Source organism: Melozone crissalis, unplaced genomic scaffold (assembly GCF_028551555.1).
Source record: "Melozone crissalis strain CALT ecotype California unplaced genomic scaffold, PUWL_Pcris_2 ptg000027l_1, whole genome shotgun sequence".
NCBI lineage: Eukaryota > Metazoa > Chordata > Aves > Passeriformes > Passerellidae > Melozone > Melozone crissalis.
In genome coordinates, this window is record NW_026535805.1 from 71,582,384 (window position 1) to 71,608,833 (window position 26,450).

At 39.9% G+C, this 26,450-nt stretch overlaps 1 protein-coding gene across 1 annotated transcript in view; it reads left to right on the forward strand.

The window, feature by feature from the left end:
• The first annotated feature begins 1,550 nt into the window (after positions 1-1,550).
• Positions 1,551-26,450, forward strand: part of RNGTT (RNA guanylyltransferase and 5'-phosphatase) — a 170,856-nt gene continuing 145,956 nt past the window's right edge. The window contains exons 1-6 of the mRNA XM_054280289.1: positions 1,551-1,631; positions 7,123-7,232; positions 12,839-12,942; positions 13,075-13,163; positions 17,823-17,898; positions 21,031-21,280. Coding sequence (XP_054136264.1) covers positions 1,568-1,631; positions 7,123-7,232; positions 12,839-12,942; positions 13,075-13,163; positions 17,823-17,898; positions 21,031-21,280 — 693 coding nt within the window. The 5' untranslated portion in view covers positions 1,551-1,567. The remainder of the gene's footprint in view (positions 1,632-7,122; positions 7,233-12,838; positions 12,943-13,074; positions 13,164-17,822; positions 17,899-21,030; positions 21,281-26,450) is intronic.

Below are 26,450 nucleotides of genomic sequence, written 5' to 3' on the forward strand. Positions count from 1 at the left end.
TTCTTGTCCTTTGGAGCGCGGGCTGCCCAAGGCCACCTCAGGCCTTCCCAGACCATCTAAACAGCCGAAAATCCGACATTTTTCTTCCCAAGTCACCGTTGCGAATGACGAAACTCGTCTTTCTGGAAATGGCTAAACACATGCCTGCCAATGGGAAATAGTAAACAAATTCTTTATTTTTCATTATATTTATTTCAACCTCTGATCTTTCTCACTTTTACCCTTCTGATTCTCTCCCCCATCCAGCTAGAGGCAGGAGAAAGTAAGTGGCTGTGTGGGTTTAGTTGCTACAGGAGTTAAACCAGGCCACACCTTAAATATTCCCTTCACATCAACAAACACTTCAGGGCTACAATTCTTCAACTGAGTCCAGGTAGCAGACCTCTTAAAACCTACCGAGAATTTCCACTGGCATTCTGTACGGAAACAAAGTTTTTGTTTCTCTCTGCATGCCATCTTTCTGGGTGTGTTTTTTAACAAAAGAAACAGAAGGCCCAGGACGGAGGTATCTCTGCCACACTAGCAAGCCTGTTGCATCCTGATTAGAACAAGCAGCACTACTAGAAGGATCCACCGACTTCCACATCCACTTCTGGCTATAAGGGGACATCTGGCAAAACGTAAAAGCTGAGGAATTATGTCTCTCCAAGCCTCCAGCTGTTTTCAGCTCAGGCCATTTCCCAAACCTGATGCAGCCTGCTACTGCAGTAGTCATGGATTACATTCTCTGTGAAGCACCTGCTCAGGCTTCCCCGAGATCTGTGTACACTCTGTATTTGCAGCAGCCTTTGCTGACTGCTCCTGTGCCTGGACAAATGATGCCCCCAGCTGCTTCCAGCTGAGGTCCTGTCTCTTTCCTGCAGTGGCTCGAAGGTGCTCACTCAGAATCACAGAATCAATTGGGTTGTAAAAGTCCTCTGAGATCGAGTCCAACCTATACCAAACACCATGGCACCAAGTGCCACGTCCAGTCTTTCCTTAAGCACCACCTCCCTGGGCAGCCCATTCCTATACCTAATCATCCTTGTGAAGAAATTCCTTCTCATGTCCAGCCTAAACCTCCCTTGGGGCAGCTTATGACTGTTCTCATGTTCCACTGTTGGTCGCCTGAGAGAAGAGGCCGAACCCCAGCTGGCTGCAGCCCTCCCTCAGCCAGCTATAGAGAGCGATAAGGTTCCCCCTGAGCCTCATTTTCTGCATGCTAAAAACCCCCAGCTCCGTCATGCGCCTCTTACAGAACTTGCGCTCCAGCTTTGTGCCCCTCTCTGCACAAAGAGGAGGAGCCTGTAGCAGTCGGTGACCGCCTCCCCTCGGAGCCGACCCCGCTCTCCAGGCTGAGGAGCCCCGGGTTACGCTGCCCTGTTCCCGGCCGGGCACCACCCCCGCTCCCGGAGCCCCGGAAGCGGAAGCGGCTGCCGGCGCTCCGTGTGCGGCGGCGGCCGAGGCGGAGCCGGGTCTGAATGGAGGCGCCGCGGGCGAGGGGCCGCTGAGCGCCCCGGGGCCGCCCGCACCCCGCGCCCCCTCCCCGCCTCCCTCCCTCCCCCCCCGGGGCCGCCCGGGCCCCGCCATGTCCTACAACAAGATCCCGCCGCGCTGGCTCCACTGCCCCAGGAGGGGACAGCCCGTGGCAGGTGAGCGCCCGGCCCAGGCCGGCCCTGCCCGGCCGTGGGGCGGCAGCGGCCCCGGCTCCCTCCCCTGCGGCGCTCTGCTGCCCGCCCGTCCCGCTCCTCCTCATCGCCGGGGGCCGCCGCGGTCTCGCACTCTGTCCGTCTGTCCTGGCCGGAGCTCTTTGTCCCGGGGCTCCGGCTGCGCAGTGTTCCACCCCGAGCTCCAGGCCGGTGTTTGTCCCGGACTGACTCCCGCTGGGTGGCTGTTCTCCTTAAAGCAGCGCTTTGCCTTTAGCGCCGGGCTGCCCTCCCTTCGGCCTGTGCCCCGTGTGACACGGACTGGCCCCGGGCTCACCCCGAGGTGCGGGGGTGCGGGCCCTCTCCTGCCCCCCGCAGCCGCAGTGCTGGGCTCTCGCTTTGCTCTGCTTCAGTTTCGGGCTGAAACTTTTCATGTCTGTCACATCCGATGAGAGATGTGACAGCCAGGCATGCAGAAGGTGCTGTACTGCAGCTACTAAGTTGATGAGAGGCTTGGAGCATTTTTCTTAGGAGGAAAAGCTAAGAGAACTGAGCTTGTTCAGCCTCGAGAAGAGGCGACCGAGAGGGGATCTCATTAATGTGTATAAATATCTAAAGGGAGGGTGTCAGGAAGATGGAATCAGGCTCTTCTCAGTCATGCTGAGCAGTAGGACGAGAGGCAATGGGCAGAGGCTGATGGTTACCTGAACATGAGGAAGAGCTTCTTTACTGTGCAGGTGACTGAGCTGAAACAGATTGCCCTGAGAGATTGTTGAGTCTCCCTTCCTGGAGATACTCAAGAGCCATCTGGATGCAGTCCTGTGCAATGTGCTATGACTCTTCTTGAGCAGGGAGGTTGGACCAGATGACCCTCTGTGATCCCCTCCACCCTGACCAATGTTGTGATACCAGTTCTCTGTGCAGCCTCTTCCATGTTTTAGTCTCTTTTTCCTGAATGCTCTGAAGTCTTGTCAGTGTCAGTTTGTCATTCTGCCGACTGACTGCCCCTCCAGTCACCAATGTGCTCCTGAGTTCTTTAGCTGGAAAACGAGTTAAAGTGTAACACTCCAGTGTCACACTTGTGTTTCAGGGTTCGTCAGTGGTTGCTGTCTGCTGGGATATTCTTGCCCATAACGCACTGTTTTGGTTGTTACTCAGTATCTAGTCTACTGGCATATAGTGGCAGTGAATTCAGTATCATCTAGATGCACATTTTTGGTTGTGTGTTAGCTATCATACTGACTTCAGGTGAATGTTTCCTCTGCTGCCTGGTAGTAGATGAAGTAAACAAACATCTTTCTTTTCAGTTTTCTCAAGTTCTTCTTTTCTTTATAATGCAAGCAGTCCCAGCCTCCAGTTATTTTTTTTCTCCAATATTTTCTAGTTTTCACTCCTTTCATATCCCTCTCTGTGGTGATGTAAAGTTATGTTTTCAAAACACAACACGTGCTACTCAGTGTGTTATTTAAACTGGCACTGTGCTATGATTTACTTAATAGTTGCAACTCCTGTGTTTTCTGTCCCACATTTCCACATCATCTTACATTTTTGGGTGGCAGCTGGAATGGAAGACACTGATTACTATATTTAGAACCTGGTGAGACTCAGTTGGTTTAATCCTCAGTAATCATCAATATGCATTATTTGGCATTTGTCAATATTTAACATCAGTTGTTAATTTTGTGGGTTACTGGTTTCCATCAATTTCCTTATACTTCTCTGGACTTGGCTCTGTTAAATAACAGTATTGTTGGATTGCTCGTGTCCATTATCTGTTTCTCCTGATCGTGGCCATAAGCATTACTTTGTGTCTAATGAGAGAGATTTGATAGCCTAAGCCTTTGACCACAACAAAAACAGACTAATGATTCTTTATTCTGTGTTTTTCTTCTCAGCAAGTTCTTGATCTCTGTTAGTTGTGGCTTTTGTTTGTCTGTCTTTTGAGCCATGGTTTCTCAGAAATAGCAACCTAGAGTAAGCAGGAATGAGGGTCATCAGTGTGTCATCTGCTGTGCCATCACTGCTTGTGTGTTTGTTTATTCAGGAACTGCAAGGTAATTCTTTTCCATTCCATACAACCATGCACAGGAAGTTAATGCACAGTAAAAAAACTGCAAGTGCTTGGCTCATTTCTTTGTGTGCTTTATCAGGATGTATTCTTGTTCACCTGATTTTTAGTTTTTTAGTGTGAACAACTTACCAAAAGTAATGGCATGCCATCAGTCTTCTTCCCTTTTTTGCTGTTTTACATTCAAAGACATCTAGCAGTTTTATGGGAGATGATTTTTAGGGTTTAATTGATGTTGGCACTGTCTCCCAGACACATTCATTGTAGTTTTAGTGTTTAAATCAGATTCCTAAGCACCTCTATGCAACTTTATTTCCATCTGATAGTGTATTAGTAGTAGTGTTGCTAAGCAAGTTTTGTATGTCTTCTGTGGACTCATATTCATTGAGTGTTTGATTGTGATGCTCTTGTCTCATGGTTGGGGCATCTAGAATTTCTAGATGACATCAAGACAATGAGGCCTGAAACCCTGCTGTTGGTGAGATTGGGTTCATTCAGGTTAGCAGGGCTCTTTATCCTGGACAACGTGAATTCATCTATGTCTCCCATTATTTTCCTGTTCACATCTTTAAATATTGGTAGTTTTCTGCCACTTTCTGGTTTTATCCCCAGAACTGCACATTTTTACGTTTGTTGCATTGCAGTAGAACTTCAGTCATTTTGATGAAAAGAGCTTTCTCTGAATGCTTAGATCTGAAGTGATCAGGTTGCTTCAGCCTTACTGCCTTGGCAGCACCATCTCAGCAGGTATCTGCTTTTCACGAGCACTGCAAACCCATTCTCTTGGCAATTTTGCCATGACAAGTGCTAGCAAGATACGGAAGAAAAGGCATGAGAAGTGTCTCAGCAGTACTTTCCAGCTTCCTTCAAGTGATGCATATTAGTAAATCCTGTTCTAGACACACATGTAGCATGCAGAACTGTGGGATGTTGTGGAAAGCATCCACATTACATATGAGAAAGCACCTTAAATAAGAGTAATGCTTCTGGTTCAGGACGTTTCTGAGCTATAACTTGTAGCTGGGGAGAATAATCTGGATGATGGATTGTCATTGTTTTACTTTCTTTCCTAGTTGTTTGTTATTGGCCTGTGTTGGTGATGACATGTAGGTGAAATGAGTGCTTTGACCCAGCATAGTTCTCTTGAATCAGAAAACTGTTACTTTGTAGAGGTATTGTTTTTTTGGTTTTTTTTTAATTGTGGATTTTACTATTTAATTTTATTCCCTTAACCTCAGACTTTACCCAGTCTAGCCTTCCTAATCAATGCTCAATCTAAACATACCATGGTCATACATAATCATGTACATCGTCTTTTGAGTTGATAGCTTCATGTCACAGAAAATCACACTAAATTAAGAGTATTTTTTCACTGGTATGCTCTAGAATTTAGATTTGAAGATTAAAAAAAGTGACAAAGTTAGAACATGTACATGGAGAAAATGTGATGTCTTACATTGTTCACTTTGATTTCCCTCAGATATATCTGCTTGATGTCCATGCTCTGATATACTTGGCTCTTATTTTTAGAATTTTTACCTGTTTTTCAACCTAAAGAAATGCCATCTGTTAGACAGGTAACTAATTTGGAAAATGGTTTCTAGTAGCCCCTTTCCAGAACTATTTGAAAAATTTGATCATAATTGTGGAAGTAGGTAATAATCTGTTGTCAGGGTTCCAGTAACATTTTGAAGTTAATTTGGAAATTCTATTGAGGAGTTACAATTAGTGTCATAATGTAGGCTTGGGATGCTTTGATGTTCATGTAAAGTATCACTTTGTTACTGTTGGATCACCTAATTCAGCAAATGATTTTTTAATCTTCAAAAGTTTATGCATGGAGGCTTGAGTTGAGTTGCAATCAGGTGTTACTGCATCGCTTCTTCAGCACAAGATGTAAGGCAGAACTGTAGGAGAGACAGTAGCTACTGCCTCCTTTATACTTGTCCGTATTACTCAAAAAGTTTAGAAATCTTTTTAGAATTAAAGCTTAGATTTTCAGTAGCTTGATGATGCTTAATGAGAGGCTTGTATGCACATGGGGAAGAAGTTTTTTCAAGCATCTGTACAAAAACCAAATTGCAGATTTTCCAGGTAGAAGAGAAGAAACTGGAATTTTCAGAAGCTGAGCACCTAAATACTTCCAAACATCTGTGTTTCAACTTTGAAAGTCATAGTAAATGGGCTCTACATGAAATATTCATCACTTCCACAGCTGTCTGTAGGTATTCAAATGCTGCAGGGGATGCTGACTAGACTACTTTGTCTTTTTCCACTCTTTTTTCCCAACATCTTGTAAAGGATGATGGTTTTCTTTTGTAGCCATTGACTCTTCTGTCAGTGCAGCTCCTATCCTTGAGTGCATGGGTTGAGAAAGCTTAGTTAGATTCTTCATGTTCCATAATGAATGAGTAGATACGTCTGTATGGATGTGACAAGTGGCAAAGGCAAAAAACCGTCAAGCGCAATGTTGTTTTGCAAAAATTATGGTGATGATAGATTTTTGTGTTTAGATCACGTAAATCTAGAATTCTCATAATCATTCTGTACAGAGGAGTATTGCAAGTTAAAGTGGGCTAATAGAGGCTGAATGGTAGTGTTGAAGGTGACAAGGAACACAAAGAAGCAAGAAAATTAGATAGAAATGAGGAAATGGAGAGGAGGTATCCAACCCAACAGCCTTTACCATGGTGGATGGAGGGTGTGTAACTTGGGATGAAAAGGCAAAGGGCAATAAAGTGAAATTTTTCTAGCAGTCATGTAAGTTGAAGTGACTAAAATTTATTACCATTTAACATGAGTGTTGATTGTATGACAGAATAACTCTCCTTTTAGCTGTAAATTTTGGAACGGTCTCAGGGGAAAAGTGAGGCTGTTTCTCATGTTGCTCACTAACATCTAACCTGAGCTTTGTAATTTCCACATCTGTCTGTCTTCTGTGGTTTCTAATGTCTATTTCATGGAAGGTAGATACTTATTTGAGACTACATAGAGTGTTGCTAAATTTTTTTTTGCAGGGATCCTTACTGTATATTTGCAGGTAATCAGAACTGATGTTTACATGATTGGATGACAAACTGTTATTTCTAAATGCTGTTTTAATGTTTTCAATTGTACTGAGTTTAAATTTTCTGTATTCTGTTGTGCTGTAGCTGTCCCAACTTAAATCACACAAAAAGTTAGCTAAAAATGTTTAATTGCTCTGTTTCAGAATAACTGACCTGTAGTTCCTTTAAACATTTAAACTTACTGATGAAATCTGAGAACTCATAACTAAAAAATATTCCAATTTACTGTTGACAGTACTATTTCTGCAATTTTCTATTATTGAAGGTGAATGTCTAAAACTGCTCACCATGTTGGTTTGAAATGCTAGGTTGTAACTGTACATATACATAAAATACTGCAAAATTTTATTATCTTTCATAGGGAAGTTTTTACCTTTGAAGACAATGTTAGGACCAAGATATGATGAACAGGTTGCTGAAGAAAATCGTTTTCACCCAAGTATGTTATCCAACTACTTAAAGAGTCTGAAGGTAAGGTTAAATTTTCTAATAGTTGAAACATTGCTCTCATTATTAATATTTACTGAAGTGTTGCTTTTCAGATCTAAGGAAAAAGTTGTTGATGGCTTTGTTTGGAACAGCTGTACACAAATTTTTGTTTGTTTGCATTTCCAGGTCTCCTCTGCAATCAATAGATTTCTTAAAGTGTTTTCTTACAGGTCACAATTCTTGAGCAGGTCCCTCAGCTGTTCCTTCATGAGCCTTATTGCTCTTCTCTGTTCACCCTCCAGCACCTCAATGTCCTTTCTAAAGTGAGGGGCCCAGAACTGGACACAGCACTCGAGGTGTGGCCTCACCAGTGCTGAGTGCAGGGGGATGATCACTGCCTGCTCCTGCTGGCCACTCTATTGCTGCTCCAGGCCAGGTGCCATTGGCCTTCTTGGCCACCTGGGCAGCAGAGTGTGGGCTGATGCTGAGCCTCTCAAGCCACTCCTTCCCCTGCCTGCAGCACTCCCGGGGCTGCTGTGACAGGACTCTGCAGTTGCCTTATTGAACGTTGTAGCATCCACCACTACAGGCTTGTGGTTCTGGCTCCCTTCTTCATCCTCTGTTTTGCCCATTTCTATCTGTGTTCTCCAGTTTGCATGTTCTGCACTGTAGCACAACTGTGACAATAGAGGTGGGAACAGGACCTTTCCAGCCTTTCATGTAGGTCTGTGTAGTGTTGTGGCCAGTCCGGTGCATTTCCCCATATGGGAAATGGGATTTTGAGCCTGCTAGGCAAAGAAAGATCTACCACCTAATTAATTAATTTGGTTATTAAGCTTTCTATTGAAGTTTAGTGCCATTTGTTTTGATTGTGTCTATGAGATGAATCATGCAAGTGCTGTTTTTTTCTGTAGATCTTTTCATTATTTTTTGCTGTTGATCGAGGTTAAATTAATTCTGAATTTGTTTAACAGTATCAGACCTGAAATATCAGAAGAATTAGGTGACTAAAAGATGGGAATCCTCATTTTATTAATCTTATTTAGGCATAGGTATGAAGTAGATGGTGAACTACTCAGTGTAGCAGTGGTAGGAGTACCTGTGCAGTAATGTGATAAGAAAGTATGATCAGTGAAGCATATGTGCCTGTTCTCAGTGCTTGAATTGGAAGGATTTTTCTTGCTAGAGTTCTGTGCTTTTATGATTTACTCTAATCACAGAGGATCAAACAGAACTCTTTGTGAATAAAATGGTAAGAATCCTGAGGTTCAAAGTATTTCCTAAAGGATTAAAACCAAAGGAGGTTATATGTTGATACCAAAAAATGGATATAGTTTATTTAACAGTAAAAGAAACAAGGAGAAAGAAATAGAAAAAAGAGGTGGGTGAGGCACAGAAAGAGTGACAGGGACAGATTAAATAGAAACCATGGGTCCCAATGACATCTTGCTGCTCCTCTCCATCTGGTTGTCTTTGTGGGGAGGGTCCTTCACCACAAAGTATAGAATCCAGTGGATTAATATATGTTTGGGTCAGGTGGGAATGCCCAGGTGCCTCCCCTGCTAAGGGGAGGGTTGTCACTGTCTCTTGCAAGGCTCTGTGTCAGTTGCATCATTTTGCATTACATGCAGTGCTCTGGTGCAGGCTCTGGAATTATTCAGGGGGCCTTTGATGGACCATGACACCCCCTCTGCTGTCCCTCACGTGAATATCCTGTAGATGTGGTGTTCCTGGGGTGGGGTCCCCACAGCTGCTCTCTGTAGGGTGTTCACTGCTTCTGCTAAAGGAGGCTAAACACCCAAACCCTCTCCTCCTCCTGGGCTGAGGGAGAGTGTGTGCAGACCTGGCAGCAGATAAGCCTGGGGCTGTGGCTCCACCCCAAAGCTGCTGGGCTGAATTCTCCTGTGGAAGTATTCTTTTCCCCCAGCCTGGACCTGGAATAATGTTGCTTCTACCTCATCTCAGATCAGCTTACAGGCCAGGGCCTCAGCCAGGGGGCCCATTCAGGGTGGGCTTTGGTGATGCAGCTCTTATTGGTGTAGCTTCGTGATACAGTTTTAATGGACAAAAATCCTTAATAAAAATGTTTAAAGCATGAACTTTAAATTTCAGTCTCTGACATGAGCATCTAAATTCTACTTGAGTTCCTCTTTTATATATTATGTTATTTTTGACTCGATTTGATAGGTATACCTGGAATTTTTCCCAAACCAATGTTATCAATGTTTTAAAGTAATTTAAAATTCTGTGTATTTAAAATTCTGCGTATTTAAAATTCTGAAGTTACAGAGAATTTCACAACCTCAGAATGTCTAAATGCTTGCCTCCTTAGTGATTTGCCTCCAAAAAAAATTATGGTGAGACTCTAGCCTTTCCAGTAGTCACATCTGTCAGTTCTATTGTAATGCTACAAATTCATGTCTTGAGTGACATCAGATTATTAGAATTTGATAGTAAATTAGTAGCATGAGGATCCCCACTTATATTTTGGTAATTTTGATTAACAAGCTGAACATAGAATTTCTCTCAAACTCTCTGTTCTCATCAAATCTCTTACATTGTATTGGACTCTGGCATTGTTGATGAGTGTTTGATGTTTGAAAATATATATTTCTTTTTTATTTGCCAAGTTATGTAGTGGCTACTTACCATTTGTAGATTAGCAATTTACCAACAAGCCAGCAATGAAATAAATGTGAAATTGAGGAGTTCTGTAAGAGTGAGGTTTCCCACCCGAGGTGAAAGCAGCTCACTCTGCATGCTTCTTGTAATTTTATTGTAGTGTATTTTTTACTAATATTTTGCAGAATAATTATTTCTGAAAACTGGTTATTACTTAAGTCCATATAATTTAGCTCCCAAATAAAAGACTTCAGCAGAAACGTTTACATATGGATTTCTGTAATAGAGAGACGATGATGTTACCACAGATCTTTGAAGGTACTGGTTTAGCATTTAAGACAACATCTGTCTGGGTGGAACTGTCTGTAACAAGCTTCCTGTGGGATTCCTTTTCTCACGGAGCTGAGTTGTTGAAAATCTGAATGTTAGAAATTGATTTGATTAGCCATGCTAGCCCCATTTTTCTTGTGATTGACAGTAGTGGCATAGTATCTTAATGTTCTCTTAAACAAATTGCAGGAGCAATTGGTGAGAGCGTGAATAAATTTATTTTAAATTTCTTGAGTAGGTAGGTTAGTTTACAGTTTATGCTTTATACTGGTAGATTTATGTCTATCACAAAGAGCTAAGACATTAGTTAACTCAAAAGAATATTTGAGTAATTAGTATGCTCAATTACAGAATTACAGAATTCCTATTAGTAAAACTACTTACCAATTTTCAGCCATATTATTGTTTTCATAGTTACATTCAATCACTGATCTAAACTATTTTTCTCAAATAAGAAATTCAAGAGAAATTTGCTGAGACTGGAGTGAATTCAGTGTATTGCAGTATGATCTCTCCTTGGGTAGGATTTTTTCAATCTCCAGTGTCCAAGGAGAAGCTTCTGGAGTCATACAGGGGAACCTCACAAAGCCCATTTTATTGCACAGCAGCAGAAGAAAGCATAAGGCATTAAGGTGGAGATGTCTGGAATGTGAGGAAGTGAGGGGAAGGCTTTTATTTTGTTCCAGTGGTACTGGTGGTTTTTTTGGCATGGATTTTTTTGAAAATCATAGTTGTATACTTTGATGCATTGTATAACCCCCCCCCCCCCCCCCTTCTTTAAAAATTCTTTTATAATTTTCTTGTGCTTTGCACTCTCTAAATTGTAATGTATTATGTGCAGTCAATCCCATGGATTGAAAATACAAATGATTGGGCTTTCTGTACAGCAGGAAAACTGCTTTCAGGTTTTATCTGCTCTATATGCCAGAAATGCTTTTATAGCTTTGGATAAATTACACTTGATGCCTATTTGCTGTACTGCCCCATGAAGTGTGTGAGGAACAGTGTCACTTTGCATGAGCTTCACATATGATTGAAATTATATGCAATAATGGCAAAATAGCGAGTGAGAAGTCCTACAGGCCTGAATTAAGTAGTCTTGGAGACATTTGCAAAATTCTGTAGGGAATGGAGAGGGAAGAAAGTAATCATTGAATTAATTGCCTTTGTATAATTTCTACAGAGTTAATCACTGTTTAGGATGCCGTCAGTCTCCGTGCTTAGCAACTTAATTGACACTTTATATTTGAAATTTCAGGTGGTGTAACATTGCTTTCAGGTGGACCTCCTTGTGAGGTGGTTTATTTATCTGCAAAACACAGTAATAAGAGTAAATAAAGTATTCTGAATACAATATGCAAAGTTGACAATGAGCAATTCAGAACTGATCTGGATATTACTGTAGAAGTTTTAATGCTGTTGACGTAATATCATGATGCTTTTTAATATTTATTAAATAAGAGTAATATGAAAGTATATAAATATTACAAACATATATCATCAGAAGTTTGAATATCTTGGAGAGCCATCTGTAGATTATTGGAAATTTTCCTTTAGGGGAAAGGAAAATATATTTCACATATTCATGTGAAATGGCTGTTTCTTGAACTGTATTCTAATTATAATTGGATTTTACCTTTTCTGAATTGTGTGGAAATGGTGTTTTAACTTTGTAATTCCTCCAACTGCACTGCTAAGTTATTGCCAGTCTGTTGGTCCTACCTGAAAGCATGACACTGAGTTTTTTGTCCAAAAGCAATTGCTTGCACTTACAAGACAGGAAGCCAGAAATACTTTCTTTGCTCAGGTGTGTTAGTGAGCTGTTTTTGCACATTGGAACAAGGATCAGTGGGATATACTTTGATATGCTGTGTGTTTTGTGCCACCCAGTGGAATTCCTCCTTTCCATCCTTCTTAAAAACTTAGTAACTTCCACAAGGCTCCTTAAAAGACCCATTTTCCAGCTGTAAAAACAAACACTAAAAAAATAAATTGATGCCCAAGGTAACACATTAGGGTAGAGTGGGCAAGGCATCCTGGATTCAGGAAGTCCCTAACGTCTGAGCGGTTGACACTGCCACCTTAGCTGCTGACAGCATGTTTAAATACCTGAAGTTGTTCTGCATTTTAGCTTTAAATAAGATGTTTTTAAGAATTTAATTAATTAGATTAATTTTTAGACTCGATAATGTATTCATTCTTTTGCATTGTTTTGCACTCTAATAGGTAAATTAAAATGAGTCATTTTTTCTGGGAGTGGACTTATGTGTAAGTCTCAGTAGTTAATGTTTCTTACAGTACGTTCACTGTGCCAGTGTTTATTATTGCTCTGCTTTGCATAAGAGCCCTTGATTCCATCATGTTTGTCTTTTTAGCATTGTAAAGTAATTCTTTACCAGATTTTCCTGCTGTTAGCAGAATTTTCTTATTTAGAATCATTGGTTGGCGCAAACTGAAGTTTTTGAATTGATGACTAGTGCTGATTTAGACACCAGCCTTCACAAAGAAATGCAGATGTCTGTAATGGTGGTAAAATACAGATTTTACAAAAAAATGCAATATTTAATGCTTTTTAAATTTACAATTGTAGCCTATGGTTGCTTTTAATTTTTATGAGTTTAGATATTTAGTATTTATGCGCAGCTATTTGAACCACATACAAAAATTTATTTTTGTTTCTCTATGTTGTTTTTTAGGTTAAAATGGGTTTGCTGGTAGACTTAACCAACACCACTAGATTTTATGACAGAAATGATATAGAGAAAGAGGGAATTAAATATATAAAGCTCCAATGTAAAGGGTAAGTTGTGTGCTCTTTTAAATTATTTCTGTGACTTTTAATTTGAAAGATCACAGTGAAGGAATTATTTTTTTTTCTCTTTTTGCCTTTCTCCCAGGTGTCTCCTAATTCATGTGTTCTTGTGTTTTTCAGGCATGGTGAGTGCCCTACACCTGAGAATACAGAAACATTTATCCGTGTATGTGAACACTTCAGTGATAAGAATCCTTCAGAGCTTATAGGTACATCTTATATCCATCTTATGCCCATCATTAGTTTTTTTTCTTAGTTTGCATCATATTGGCTTGTAACTGCAGTCTCTTATTCTTAGAAGTCTGAGCAAAGGAGTTTCCTCAGTACAGTGTTTATGCATATTACAAATTTGATTGCTTTTACTGCAAAACAAATATATTTCTTTTTTTTTTTACAGAAAGTAGTATGTTTCTGCATCCATCAGTTTGATAACAGCTGTTGGCTTAATGCAGAAAATTACACAGGCCCAAGAGCTGTCTAGAAATACATGATACTTGCACTGTGGTTTTGTAACTTCTGCTGATACAAATGCGAGTTATGTATTTGGTGGTCTGGTTTACTTGAAGTCATATTTGGTAACTGGATTATCAGAGATTCTTTAGCAAGTCTCACAAAATTGGTAGTAGATATTAGGCTAAGTTTTTCTTCTGTGGTATACAGTCTTGCAGTGAATATTTGAATGTTTTGAGCATACTTTTATTCAGAGAGAAGTAAGTTCTGAGTTTATTTTACATCCCCTCTAGTTTTAGTTAAAACTGTTTTACTCTGATTTTTGTCAATCATATTAATGTTCATCCCTATCTGCAAACTACCAGAGACAAGAAGTTACTTTGCAGGTGAGTTTCCAGAGTCAGAATGGGTGTCATCCTCAATCTTCTTGGATGGTAATTTTGCAGCCTTCTTGAATCTGCGTGTCTGTGCAACTTATGAGTACATGGAACAGTTGTTTGTGCAGGTATCATTGCTAAGAGCTTGGTAAACTAAGCTGGTATGTTCATGCAGTTTAGGATTCATCCAGATACATGGTAGGATAGCTAAAGTTATTGGGAGGGACCTGTGGAAATCAGCGACTCAGTTGTCCTTCTTTAGAACAGGGCCAGCTAAAACAGCTTCCTCAAGACCATGCCCATTTGGCTTGTGACCAGCCTCTAAGCTTGGAAACTCCACAACTTTTTCTGCAGCCTCTTCCAGTGTTTGTTCTTACAATGCACAGGTGTTTTTTTCTCATGTTGAAACAGAATTTATTGTATTTCAATTTGTAGCCATTGCTTCTTGTTCTGTTGCAGGATGTGATACCACTGAGAATTTTCTTTTTTTGAGTGCTTGAGAGGTTTAATTTTGTCACATATTTTTACACCTAGTTTTCTTTTAGATGCTTGCTTGCTTCTTTGTTGCTCACAGAATGCAGTTTAATCCGAGACTCTTGTGGTCTAACTCCAGCCAGCAGCCAAGTCCCACACAGCTGGTCCCTTACTTTTCCACTGGTGGCACTGGGGAGAGAAGTGGAAGGGTAAAGGTAGGAACCTCACGAGTTGAGATAAAGACAGTTCCGTAGGGAAAGCAAAAGCCTTGCATACAAGCAAAGAATTCACTGCTTCCCAATCCCACGAGAGCAGGGCCCCATCATACCTAGCAGTGACTTGGGAAGAAAAATGGCATCACTTTGAATGTCCCCCCATTCCTGTTTCTTCCTCTTTCTCTATGCACTGAATGTTCTGTGGTCTGCAGAATCCCTTTGGCCAGTTTGGGTCAACTGTTCCAGCTGTGTCTCCTCCCAGCTTCCCAGGCACCCCTAACTTCCTCACCAGCATGCCAGCATGAAAATTAGAAAAGGCTTTGCTACCCAGCAGTAACAAAAATATCTCTATATCATCAACCAGCACAAATCCAAAACACAGCCCCACACCAGCCACTGTGAAGAAGATTAAGAATCTGCTTCAGTTGAAACCAGGACGGAGATCTGTGTGTTCTTCTCTGAACAGTAACACAGTTGCATGGTTTAAAAGATGAGGAACTGCTAAATGGGAGTGAGCAGAACCAGTTCACCAACAGCATTTCAAAACTTATGCCAGACATTGTTGGTGACTGATCCCATTTGCTTTTCTTTTAGCAATTCCTCATTTTCAGTCTCCTTTTGCAGTTCTTTCACTTGGTTCTCCGATAATATTTTAGAACTTGAAATAGTGGTTTTGGTCAGCAATTTATAAAATGCATGGATAGCATGGTGATATCCTATAAGTAGCAGACCCATTTAGTTGCTGTTTCAACTTATAAAATGCCATTTATAGTGTTGAGTCAGTAACTTTTTGGCTTTGATGAATTGTGGAAGGTTTTCCTTTATTTAGACACTTCACCTCTTTAGGGGAAAAAAGTCAATTAGAAAGAGGCAAGGAGAAAGTAGTATGTTGACTAAACTTTTGAAGAACATGTTGTTTAGGCTTTCGTAGTGAAAGAGAAATGCTGGAGTTTTCCATTTCCCTTTTGTGAATTACTGAAATTTGTCATTTAGGGCACTTGTTTCTTCTGACAGGGCATCAGAGGGAGTGGTGTGGAGGGTGTTTATCAAAAGTGAAAGAGGTCTGGAGCAGTGATAGTACTGTACCCTGTGTGATCTTTCTCTTCTAAGCCATATGGTCTCATGCTGAGATGCTTATCCTTGTCATATGTATAAAATTATTGAGTTAACCTTTTTGGCAGCAGTAGCAGCTGCAGGACTAGTGGTAGCAATTGTGTTCAATTTTGTTCTCAGTGTCATGATTAGATGTGAAAAGAGACTGAAATGTGAATGTTAAGTGATCAAAATTTTCAATTCATCTGGAGCAATATAGGAAGGAAACTATTTTTGCAGCATGAAGGACAGCATTATGCCTGCCAACCTTCAGGAGGTGACATACAAAAATTTTGCTTCAGCAGAAAACAAAGGAGAAATGATTGTTAGGAATAAATTATATAAGGAAGCTAAAATTCATTTAATACAATGCAAGTTACACAGTTTTTAGTATTTTTAAATGGTTAGAAATGATGAATCCAAAAAATTCATGATAATTTTTACCTTGCTTTATCAAGAAGGAAACTTTGGTGGGGCAGGCACAAAACCCAATCCTATTACAGTTAATACATACTTTTTTTTACCCACTTAAAGTTGGTTTTTTTTTTTTTTTTAATCAATCTATTTTTTGTAGGTACTTTGGTTCTCCAGTTGAAAAAGTTCTACTCCTCAGTGTAGAGGAGTGCATAAAACAGATAGATATTCACATTTTGTTTGAATACGCATCAAGCGAATTGCTACCAACCTTGCTTTATTAGCTGTGGTAGAGAAATGAGCAAATTAATTAAAGCTTAAATGACTTGCTGCATGGTGCTGTGTTCCAGGTCTTGCACTTTGGGTCACAACCACCTTGGCTAATGCTGCAGGCTTGGGGAAGAGCAGCTGGAAAGCTGCCTCCAGAGAAGGGCTTGGGTGCGCTGGTCTACTGACCATGAGCCATCAGCGTGCCCAGGTGGCCAAGGAGGCCAATGTCCAGTAGGATTAGGAAGTGATTGTCCCCTGGAGCTCAGGCATTGACATTCTGGAGTGTGTCCAGAGAAGCTCAACAGAGCTGGTGAAGGGTCTGGAGCACAAGTCTTATTAGGAGTGGCTCAGGGATCTGGGATTGTTTAGCCTGGTGAGTAGGAGACTCAGGGGTGACCGTACCACTCTCTACAACTGCTTGAAAGGAGGTTGTAGCCAGGTGGGGATCGGTGTCTTTCCCCGGGCAACCAGTGACAGGACAAGAGGAAATGATCTTAGGTTAAACAGGGAGGTTTAGGACATTAGGAAAAAATTTCTTCACCAAAAGGTGAAGTTTTCAAGCACAAGAACAAACTGCACAGGGAAGTGGTTGGATCCCCATCCCTGGAGGTATTTAAAGCTGTGTAGATGTGGCACTTAGGGTCATGGCTCAGTGGTGGACTTGGCAGTGCTGGGTTAATGGTTGGATTCAATGTACTTAAGAGCCTTTTCCAACCTAAACAATTCTATGATTCTATGGTATCAACTGAGAAATGTTAAGAATAATTGCTCTTGATGTTAGTGGAAACTTTAATGGTATTTATAATTATAAATTAGGTAGGAGGAAGAGGCAACATCTTGTCTGAATCCTTCATGACATTTTTAATAGCACAAGTTTTCAGGCTGGTCTGCTTATCACTAGGTGGTGCTGTTGCCTTGAGAGAAAAAAAATGCGATGCATTTGACAGTGTATCCCTCCTTTCACTAAGGGATGAGTTCAGTAGAACAGAGGCTGAAGACTTAATTCTTTTTTTCACATTGAAAAGATAAGTAATTCAAGATGATTATACTGTTGTATAGTTTTCTTCTTGTACATTCTTTTTTTTCAAAATTAATGTCTGGTCTTAGTATGTTTATGCTGAATTTGAGATAGAATTATGGTCTGTTGGCACCCCTTTCAATTTTGAGGAAGGGTAATATGAATATGATTTTTTTGCCTGATGGTATGAAATGAATGTCATGCTTGTTGAATCCAGTAAAAGCTCAGTTAATGAATTTGATTGTATTGCCTTCCGACAAGCATGTGAGCAGATCTGTGAGTCTTATCTGTATTAGCCATATTTCAATCAAATTAAGTTAGTGCTCTTGATTGTGATGAAGTGCCCTATACCCTTGCTGCTGCTAATTTGCAGAAAGAATGTAATAAATTGCCTTTCAGGCTTATGTACCTTATGTGTTTTTACTGCTGTGATGGGAAGGGAGATAACCTTTTAATGTTACAGATGAAGGTGGAAGGATCTAAACCCACACTTTTGATACTAACTGTATTTGTTAAAAGCACTTATAAGCGATGATGCCCTTTTCTTGTCTTTTCTAGGTGTCCATTGTACACATGGTTTCAATAGAACTGGATTTTTGATCTGTGCCTTTTTGGTCGAGAAGATGGACTGGAGGTAACTTTGTGTGTTAGTTCCTGGGGTTTTGTGGAATGTGGCCAAAGGGTTCTTCATTATGTTTCACTCATTGTCCTGTCAGCTGTGCTAATGTATTCACTATTTCTTGTTTTATAGCTGCCTAAGAATCTTGAGTAAACAGCCCATATTAACATTTTTTGTATCGTCCCTTGATAGCTTAGCCTGTAGTCAAGAATTCCTAGTCTGGTAGATCAAAAGTCAACTGTACCTGCTGTGTGTGGGCCTTGAGCAGTGTATGTATCATATTGTGTCTCTTTCCCATGACATGTCCCACATTTTAAATAAGAATGTAGAGTTCAGAGATTCCTGAAGGATTGTTTCTCGTACATTTTCATCTTTTTTGTGTAGGTGTAGGTTTTTGGGCTTTTTGAGATCTGAAGAGATTAACTAGAGCAACAGCAGAGTAGCATACATGCTTCTGAAGGATTGGGGGCAAACAAAGTCCTTGTTTCCAGCTTGTTATTTGACTAAAGTCTACAGCATGCTTCCATACAGACTCATCCATTTTTTCCATCTTTTAAAAATGTTGGTTCCTTCATACAGAGTAAATATCTTTTTTACATAACATTAGTTTTAAACAAACCCCAAACCTAAACAATGTCTGTACCATCCTGTTGGACATAACTTTTGCATAGCTTTTGTTTTGTAGTATTTGCAAAACACTATTTCCTTCTTGACAGAGTCCTGTGAAAGTCATGTTTCTTGACGAGCCTGTTAAGCATTCCGATATTTCTTATGTATGGTCCTTTAAGTGAAGAAAATTCTGCTCCTGCTGCAGGATTTTCTTGTGACTGGATGTACAGTTATTATGCTTAGCATACATGTGCAAGCAGTTTGTAAAGAACTAGGTCATTGCTGTCTGTTAGTAAATCTGGAATAAAGATATTGGAGTAATGGAGATGGAAAACCTTTAGTAATGGGTGGTTGAGTCTTTGCAGGATCCCAGCTGTGTATAGGAAGTAGACACAGAATCAAATGGCTTTATAGTATGATTCTTGTTGTTTCTATGAATTAGAAAAATTGTGTGCTTTTAATCAAACACTTTTAAAGTGGCATGCAATAATTAGACTTAGAATTGATCCTTTGTTCTGAAGAGGAAAGGCACTTGAATCTCTTTGGATCTCCTACTTTTATGCTGCCTATCTGTTTTCAAACCATGGTAGGGAAAGCCTTAAAACTCAACAGCCATGTCGTATTTTTTTTGCTTTGGGTAGTTAACTGTGTCAAGTTTGTTAATCTTTGTCAGATTATTTTAATAGAACATCCAGATGTTCCCTGGTAGGAAAAAATGTCCACAGCGAAGGAAACAATTTTGGCAAGCTGCTGGTTAATGCTGACCATTGTATTGAGATAAATCTAATTTGCTGCATCATTCTTTAAAACAAGGCACTGTTTCTTGCTAATGAGGAAATAAGATCTTCCTGATGGAAAAATCCATCCGTGTTCATTCCTTAAGCGTATGATGTAGGAGTGTTGCTGCTGTATTGTGCACAGTGGGATATATTTTATAGTTAGTTTAGAGAAAGACCTGAAAGCTCTTCAGCTTTCTGACTGGTAAGGTCAGAAAGCTTACTTGATTCTCTTTTCAACAACTCATTTTTCCCAAAGACTGCTGTGTTTCTAGAACCTGGAAAATTGAGTTTTTTTCTGCTAGGGTTCTATATTTGAGATCTGTGCCACCTCTTTTGGCTTTAATGGCCATATATTCCAGAAGATTATAGAGTTCTTCTAATATCAGAAAAAAAATTGAGCATTTTTCAGACCCCATAACTTTTAGTTTGTTTTGTCCTTTCAGTGGCATTCATTACAGAAGATGTGAAACAATTTAAGAAAGATAGCAAAGTAAAAAATGTCTTGTGAGAAAGAAATTAGGAGTCTTAGAAGAGAATGGGGAAGAAAGGTCCTTCTAAGTAACTCAGACTCTTAAACTGCCATTTTTGAAGTGATACTGTGTGATAGTGTCACTCTGGAGAATGTCATGTTTTCTCCTCTTACAAAGATCAGAGGAGTGAATCAACCTTACTGGTTCTTAGACACTATTTCTGTCTATTCTGGAAAATTAACCTCTTAAAGTTCTCAGGCTCCATTCCATACTGAACAGATCAGACAAAAAGAAAAAAGGATTTTGAATTAAATATCTGAAAAAAAAGTTACAGGGCATAGTATGTGCTTTTGTTCCAGTTTTAAGACACATGCTTCTCAAGAAGCCTAACAGGGACATCTCTCTATTTTTGTGGTTTTTCCTTTCCCCTATATAGTAAGATTTTAAAATGTTGATTCTTGGAGCCTTACTGCTCTTCATAGCCTTGATAAACGGAAGACAGAATTATATCCAATGTTTTTAGTTAAACATTTTCATAGGAACTATGAAAATGGTGACAGTAAAACCTCTGTGTTGTGCTCACTCTTGTATGTTTTGGAGAGTTTTCTCCTTGGCTGGTAAAGATGCATCACTATTAGTTTTGGTTTCTAATTTTTTTGTGGTCCAGCTTCTAATTTATTTGAGCAAGATTAAGTATTAGGTTCATAGAAAAAGACTACTGAACCACAGTCCTTTTATGAGAAACTTCTGGAAAGAGTAATTTAAAAGATTAGGGTGATTTTTCTCAGTATGATGGCTAATGAGAGGAAAGACAATTCTTAGTGGAGAAAAATGTAACCATATTTGAATTTAAACATTTGCATTTTTCTTCATTAAGTTTGTTGATATGTTTCTTTGGTCTTCTTTTGTGTTTGTGCAGTCCTCAGGTATTTACCTGCATGTCACCCATTGCTTCTCTGTAGCAATAAAAAAAGTTTTATCTGTGATAAAACAGTGATCAGCACACCACTAAGAGCTGCAACAAGGTCTCAAAGCAGCTGCAGTTACTTGAGAACATTTCCAGTGCCCACAAAGTTATGCAGAATCTTCTGCAAGAGCAACTGCTACCTGGCTGATCTAAGCATGGACTTGGAAATATAAGGAATGTTTTTGCAATTACCACTTCACAATTTGTATTGATTCTCAGTCCCAATAATTCTTATGTTTGGTAAAGCATGACATGATTAAGACACGTAAATTAAGCATCCAGAGTGATTTTCTTTTTTTTTTTTTTTTTTTTTTTTTGACAGTATTGAGGCTGCTGTGGCTACTTTTGCTCAGGCCAGACCCCCGGGTATTTATAAAGGTGATTATTTGAAGGAACTCTTTCGTCGTTATGGGGATGAAGATGATGCACCAGCACCACCAGAGCTTCCAGAGTGGTGCTTTGATGAAGATGAAGAGGAGGATGAGGATAATGGTAAAACTGGAGGCCCAGAATCAGAACCTGGATCATCAAGCTCTTCCTTTGGCAAGAGGAGAAAAGAACGCCTAAAACTGGTAATTTTGATTTGGAATTTAATATTTGAATTGCTAAACATAATTTCATAACCTAATACCCATCAGTTACCTCATCCTACGTGCTATACATGTGTCACTGCTCTTACAAATGGGGACTGGAAGCACTGTCTGTAACTGGAAAAAGTTGCAGATACATTGTAAACTTTCCTATGTGAATTGGGAACTTGAATATTCAACACCTCAAATATTCCAGTTGTAAAAATGACTTAAAATTTTATAATATAACAATTTTTTGGAGATAGTAAACTGCTTTTTAGTTATTCAGTCTGTCTTTGGTGATGAAATGTAATTAGAGTTGGATGGAAACAGCTCTTGTTTTTTGTAGTCATGTGGATGAAATTCAGAATTTTTAAAATACAGTGCTCATTTTAGTAAATAGTTTTTCTTTGGAAAATTTGTGTGATTGAAAATTGGATTAGCAAAAAGCAATATGAGCTTAAAAAAACCCCAAGGCAACTTTGAGATCATAATGTGTTCAAAGCTGTTTTAGCTTTGTAAGGAATACAGCTGATCACTTACTGTGATTTCTGACATACATCTGCATTCTGATGAAATCAGTTATTGTAGTTGCCATGATCTGGAACTAATACTCAAGTACACAGAATATATTTGTATCATCTGAAGACTAATGACTTAGTTCTCTTCAAATTCCTTACTCGCTTTTTATTTGCAAATAAAGTAGGCTAGACTATTGCTGGGTGCAAGAATAGTTTTTTTTTTTCATAATACTGAATTATTTTACTTGTGTGCTGAGGTGAGTTTGTTTGGGAAGATTTGGAAATCCTCATATTGAAATAGGCTGCAAAAAAGCATTTTGTTGTTACTGCAGCTGGTCAACAAGGTTTGCAGGTGGAGTATGGAAAATGTTAACCTGACAGAAATACACAATCCAGTCTAAAGAAGCAAGATGAACTTTGAAAACTTTCAAATTATCCCTCATCTGGAATAAAAAATTTCCCACACAGACATAGTAAAAGTATATTTATGGGATATCACCACTTCCTCCTTAAGCCTTGTAGTAAAACATTGATATCTAAATATTTTGGGAGGGGCTGGAACCTTAGAGTTTTTTTGATGTGTCTTCTGATGCATTAGAAGCTGAGGTGTTATGATGAATTACAATGATAGCCTCTTTTCATCACGCATAAAACTCAACTGGTCTGTTTAGCAGGAATGGTATTGGCTTCCCAGGCTTTTTCTTGTCTGCCACTCTAGTTTTGTTGAAAGCTGGAAGCTAAATTATACGAATAAGCATATTAATAACTAAAAGTTAATTATGAGTTAGATAATTTGTAAAAGAAAAAGTCATCTAGTTAATATGCATATTCGTATAATTCAGTTTTGCAGCTCTGAAGGAACATTCTTTGACACGAAGAGGAGGAACGGGCAGAATTCTTTACCAAGGTTCTTGGCTGGCAGATGGGACTGCTGCTTAACTCAGTAGAGATGGATATTTGTGATTCCTTGTAAATATGCGGTCTACAGGGGGAGTGAGTATCAGGTAAATACCTCTTGCTCAGATATTCTGATTTTACTGTCTAAAGGGCTACATTTTCAGTATTATGTTGATTTCCTGCAGCAGATGTTTCCACCTTTATAATTCATATTTTAAAAGCCTAGGGGTAGGCAGTGTAAAACTAGAGGCAGCTGTAGTAATAGCAATGGTCTGAATTTTTCTCATTTTGACCCAAATCTTTGTGGAGACAGAAGAAAAGTTTAGTAGTAGAGGAGGAGACAGCTCCCAGGCATCTTGCTAGGGTAATGAGTAGTCAGAAACAAGTGCTAGCTAGCATGTGAAATGAAGTTAATATGCTGTCCATTTCAGAAACTCTGATGTGAGAAACTTTACTGCAGCATTTTTCATTAAAACTTCATATTTTGATGTAAAAAAATCTTGACAGCCTTTCTTTCCTACACTACTACAGAATCATTAGACCATAAAGCCATTACAGTTTCCTTTGTCATCACCTGAAAGAAGTTGACAGGTACCAGGAAATGAACTTGTTGGAGTCTGAGGCGCCACACAGGAAATCCAAACAAGTTTTGACATTGTCAGTGCATGCAGTATTGATTGTAGCATCAAAACAACATTATTAACTGACACTTAGAATCTCACTTCAGGAAAAAAATATTTCATTTTGCAAATTGGACAAAAAGTTGTAATTCTGAGCCAGAACCTACAAACCTCTCATGGGTCAAACTTTTGCTATTTATTAGGAATGTTGTCTTTTCTAGTCCCAAGTAAGTTGCATTTTATGGGGCGTGAGATGCAGTGCTTCTGAAATGAGTGGTGACATCTTAAACAATCTGGAAGGAATGGTGGCTGTTAATGATTTAATTCATGATTTTCAGTGCAGGTGTCTTGTGGTCATCTGTGAGACAGAAGGAAGCAATTAAACTGATTTGATGTAATGAGGATAATATTTATTAGTTAACTATCACAGTACAATTATTCTAAATATTAGTGACTTGGGGTTTTTCTGCCTGACCAACTCTCTTTTGCAATGTTTAACCCTTGCACTTTTTCTGACAATTGTGGGCATCTTGAAGGATATGGGAAAAATGCTATTTTTTGATTTGGCAGCACCATTTTATGTGCTTGAGTATGGGTATCCTTTCCTTCTCCATGTTAAATGCTTATTAGCTCACTTTTTCCTTACAGTATATTTTTTTTGTACTACTGACCTTTCTTGTTATTCTTTGTACTATGTCATGTTGACTCATGTTTTCCTGATGCTGTGGTGCCTGTAATTGAATGCAAGCCTCTAGTTGAGGCCATCCTAGTAAGGCTTAATAGGGAAAAATTAATTTCACATGTCTTAAGGCTAATACTTCTGTTTATATATCTCAACATAATTGCCTTTCACAAGGCAGAACAATACTGATTCAGCTTTTGGTCTCTTGCTGCTTCCATGTATTTTTCTCTAATTATCTACCAGTGTGTGTTTGTATAATTTCTTATCCATTATTAAGTGTAGAACTTTGTTTATGCTGAATTGCCCAGTGTTATTTCCAGCCTATTTTTAAAATGAAGGATAACAGTGAAGCTTAAACTACCATCCCAGTCTGTATCCCTGTTAATAAAGTCAGAGATGTCACAAAAATAAGAATGCTAATAGGAAGTTTAGTGGAAATAAATTGATTATCTTATGCCTAAACCAGACCCTGCAGATTCTTCTATTTTGTTAGAGAAACACTAACTCCTCTGAACCGGGTTTTGAAACAGGTTACACTTCTGGTTTATGGAAGTTACATCTGCCCCATGTTTTCTGAGTTCCTCAATGAGGACAAGATAAACAAACAAAAAACAAACCAAGGCAAATGCATGCAATGCCAATTCTGTGAAGCCCGTTTCATTATGAAAACCAAATGTTTAGTGGAACACCTTTGCTAGTGAGTGACAGTCAGTATGATTTTGTGTTCTTTTTTGCTTGTACATGCCAAGAGGCAGTTACTGTGATTGATCCTGTGTTTCTAGGTATTAAATCTAAGCTGGTAAGTGTGACTCTCTGTCTCTCACTTCCTTAATTTTAGAAGATATCTCTTCCTGACATCTTTGGAATGTTTCTTGCCTTCTGGGAGGCAGTCTCTGAGCATATTGGCACACAGTCAAGTCTGAGTAGCTGAAGACAGCTCTCACTGCGGCCTGGTGATAGCCACTAGGGTCAGGAAGGTGTGTGTTTGGGGCTGCTCCCACTCCCTCACTCTTCCAGATGGTGTTTAGGATATGAACCAACACAGGATGATCCACATTGCCACTTCTTCAGCTGAAGTGATGGGTGGAGAAATACATGGCAAGTGGGGCAAGGCTGATTAGTACAGCTGGTGTGAAGGTTGTGCACAGTGTAGACACCAGTGCAGGTAGTTTTCAGTGCTGAGGAGTTGATGTGCTCCTGGTGATCTGAGTTCTCTGGAGTCTCTGCACTGTGGTCTCCAGTGTCCTTTTGCCAAAGGCATTGATAGCTGAACAGTAGGATAAAAACTGCATGGATCTGGCTCAGTTTTAGCACCTTATCCAAGGAATGTCCTCATGGAACCTGAAGTGCTAAGTTAGCCAAGCACGAATACCCAAGTGACTCACATTGTTTTCATAGTGCTGTGCCTTAGTGATTATACTTGCAGCAGATAATCTGCAAGAAACACTTTCAATACGAATTTTGTGTTTATTACATTTTCTTTTCTGGAAAATCTTTCCCGTTCCCTACCTGTTAATTCAATCTTAGCAGTTGTACTGGCATTCCACTCTGCCATTATTCACAGAAGCAAGGCAGAACCATCTTCCTTTGTTTCCTGGTACTCTTCACCACTTATCAGAATGCAGACAATGTGCTGGCCAGGCACGAGGAGTGTCGGATTTTGGAGCTGTTTAGATGGTCTGGAAAAAGCCCAAAGATGGCCTTGGGCCCCCGGGTTTGAAAGGACGAGAGGAAACTTCAGATTTTTTCTCGGTCTCGGTGTTTATTAAATGCTTATCTAAAAGATTTTCTCTTGGCCTGACAGAGTTCTGCTCAGCAGTCAGCCATGGGCACACACTGAGAGCCCCTGGGGCGGCCACCTATCTTTATACCCGGAGTTGCATATACAATATTTATCATTTTTCTCCAATACCCTCTACTCTTATTAACCAGTGTTCCCCTAGTAAGGTCCAATCCCGGAGTGCCAACATCACCACAGAAGATGGAGGCCTAGAGGAAGAAGAAGAAGGAGAAGGGCACGCCCCAATTCCTCCATCTTACTTCTCTAGACCCCCCTGTACAGAAATCTTAAACCCTGTATCTCACACTCCAATTAACTTATCCCTTCACCATTCACCCCAGTGAAATCCTCCTATCCTCATACTGATGTCGTCTCCCGTGTGGGATCAAAGTCCAGCCACCAGACATTTCTGGCAACATTCCAGGACTCCCGAGCCCCCCAGGGGTGGTCTTGGTCACCCTGCACCCCAATTCTGAGAGGCTGAGATCCCACAGAGGAGCTGTCTGCCTCTCTTGCCCACTCCCCTGCGTGCTGTTGCACTGGCTGGTGCCCATGTAAATTGTATGGGGTGAGTGACACACACAGTCTGTGGAGCTCAAGGTAGTTAAGGTTATGAACCAGTATATTTCTTTAGGATGTTCTGTTCTCAGAATGTGATTTGGTGATGTGACTG